The 2,330-nt window shown below is 43.7% G+C and overlaps 1 protein-coding gene across 1 annotated transcript; it reads right to left on the bottom strand.

Moving 5' to 3' along the window:
• Nucleotides 1-204: 204 nt before the first annotated feature.
• Nucleotides 205-1,094, bottom strand: LOC109521672 (uncharacterized). The gene has a single exon (XM_019879661.1). It carries the CDS (start codon nt 961-963, stop codon nt 355-357), a length of 609 nt encoding a protein of 202 aa, XP_019735220.1. The 5' UTR covers nt 964-1,094; the 3' UTR covers nt 205-354.
• Between the last annotated feature and the right edge of the window lie 1,236 nt (nt 1,095-2,330).

The following is a 2,330-nucleotide window of genomic DNA, read 5'->3' as shown; positions in this document are numbered from 1 at the left end:
CAGCACACTAAAGGGTCCGACTAGAATGTTAAGCCACGCACATTGGTTCCACCTCTCGCGTCTGCAACTCTGCGCCACTGCGTATTCTACGTTCGGAGGGGGGGCCACAGGGGTGGCCAGAATCAGTGCTACAGGGGCACTGGCCCCCGTTGGCCCCCCCCAGAACCGCCACTGGAGAACGGAGGTAGAAAAGTAGAAAGTTGGGGAGATGGATTTGAGGTTTCTGAATGATATGGTGCGCTTTTCCTTGGGAAGGGGGGTAGGGAGGTGGAGGTCCAGAGTGATAGCCAGGTGATCGGAAATGTTGAGGTTGGGGCTAGAGAGTTTGTCAGTGGTGAGACTGGTAGAACAGACCTAGTCCAGAGTGTGGCCGTGGGTGTGGGCGGGGAAGTTGACATGTTGAGTGAAGTTAAGGCAGTCCAAAAGGTCAAGAAATTCAGAGGCATGTTTGCAGTTGGTGTTGTCGAGATGGAAGTTAAAGTCGCCAAGGAGCAGAGTGAAAGGTGAGATAGGTGGGAGCTGTGTGACAAAATCGGAGAAGTCTGAGAAAAATGATGGGTTGAACTTCGCGGGACGGTAAATGACAGCAAAAACCAGGGGGGAGGGACCAAGGAATTTCAAGGTGATATGTTCAAAGGACTCAGTGGGTGAGGTGGATATAGTGCTGATTTTAAACTCTGTTTTATGGACTAAGGCCACTCCACCACCTCGGCTAGTGAGGCGGGGCTTGTCGATGTAGGTGTAACCAGGTGGGGTGGCTTGGTTGAGTGAGAAGTAGTCCAAGTGTTTGTGCCAGGTTTCAGTGATAAAGAGGAAGTCCAGGTTATTGTCAGTTATGAATTCGTGTAAGACGAGTGCTTTGTTGTTGAGTGAGCGGGTGTTAAATAGAGCCAGTTTGAGGATTTTGTGATGTGTGGGAGACAGTGAAGATTGGGAGAGTGGGTGGAGATTTGGATTTGACATTTTAAAATATTTTCTCTCGTTATTATAGTAGTGAGGGGATCAGGCTGTGATGATGGATTGAATGGGGTAGATGGCAGCAGGATGAGACAGTGACAGCTGGGGCCTGTAGGGAGAATATGCCAGGCAGAAGTGCTGTGTGTTGGTAAAGTGGAGGAAGGGGAAGGTGCAGGTGTGTACAGGTTAACATTCAACTCTTCATTTGAATGTATAACACGCTTCTCAGCTGCTCTGTACACTCTTGCTGTGTTATTGGGTGTTATAACAATTACATATGATATTTGCTCCATGTACAGCACTTTGCATACAGCGATGGTTGTTTGAAAAGTGCTCTATAAATACAGTTGAGTTGAGTTGAGTTGAGAATTCCAAGAGAGATAAAGATTGATGTTACTTTTGGATTCCAAAGAATCAGAATCAGATTTATTGTTAAAGTAATCTCGAAATGTTCAAACCCTCTTTTGATATATTTCTTGATTCCTTGTTTTAACATATCCAAATACCATTAATTGTATCTTCCTTAAATGTATTGCTTACTTGTTTTCATCAAACCATATTTTTAGCTTTCTCAATTTTGGTGATTACTTCGAATATTTGCTCTACTGTATTTTCTCAACGGAAAGTAGAAAATTAGTCTCATCCGAGAACAGCCCAAAACTTGAATAGTTGAGCCACACTCATAAATCATTAATATACAGGATGAATAATTTTGGCCCCAACATTTACCCCTGGGGGACACCACGTAAAATGGCCGAGCATTTGAATTATAGTCACCCCAGCTTCCCAAATGGCTTGCTTTTTGTTAGATATCAGTAACTCTTAATCAAATTCAAAGACACCCCCCATTATCTCAGATGGTTCCAATTTGCTGACCAATCTGTCATGATTTATAGTATTGAATGACGTTTGTAGATCAATAAACAGCCCTCCTGTAATTTTCATAATGCTTTAGATAAGACAAATAAAACTGTGCAAAAAAAAAGAAGGCGGGAAACAAGAAAAACAAAAGTTTGGTAGGGTGCTTGTGGCTCCGACCCAGTGCACTTTAGGAGCTCTGTTTTCTTGGCCTTCATACGAAAAACGGGTGCCCAGCCTTACACAGCTGCTGGTGTTTTCCGAGCAGCTGGATTGTCACAGCGCATTTGCTCTCCACTTGGTGGTGTGGACCAACAACCTAAAAACCAAGAAAATTGGAAGTCTTACTGGTCGTAAATTGGAAGTCTTGCGGGCGTTTTGCAGGTGTGTAGAGACTTAAAGCTCGTGGGAGCACAAATGAGAAAGAAGAAAATGCAAAAATAAAGATTGCCAGGAAGCTGGAGCACACCAGAAAGATTTATTTTTTATTTTTTATTTTAAGCCACACGCTTTCA

Source organism: Hippocampus comes, unplaced genomic scaffold (assembly GCF_001891065.2).
Source record: "Hippocampus comes isolate QL1 unplaced genomic scaffold, H_comes_QL1_v1.1 scaffold158, whole genome shotgun sequence".
Classification (NCBI taxonomy): Eukaryota; Metazoa; Chordata; class Actinopteri; order Syngnathiformes; family Syngnathidae; genus Hippocampus; species Hippocampus comes.
Note: the sequence above shows the minus strand (reverse complement) of the source record. Positions and strands in the feature narration are given on the sequence as shown.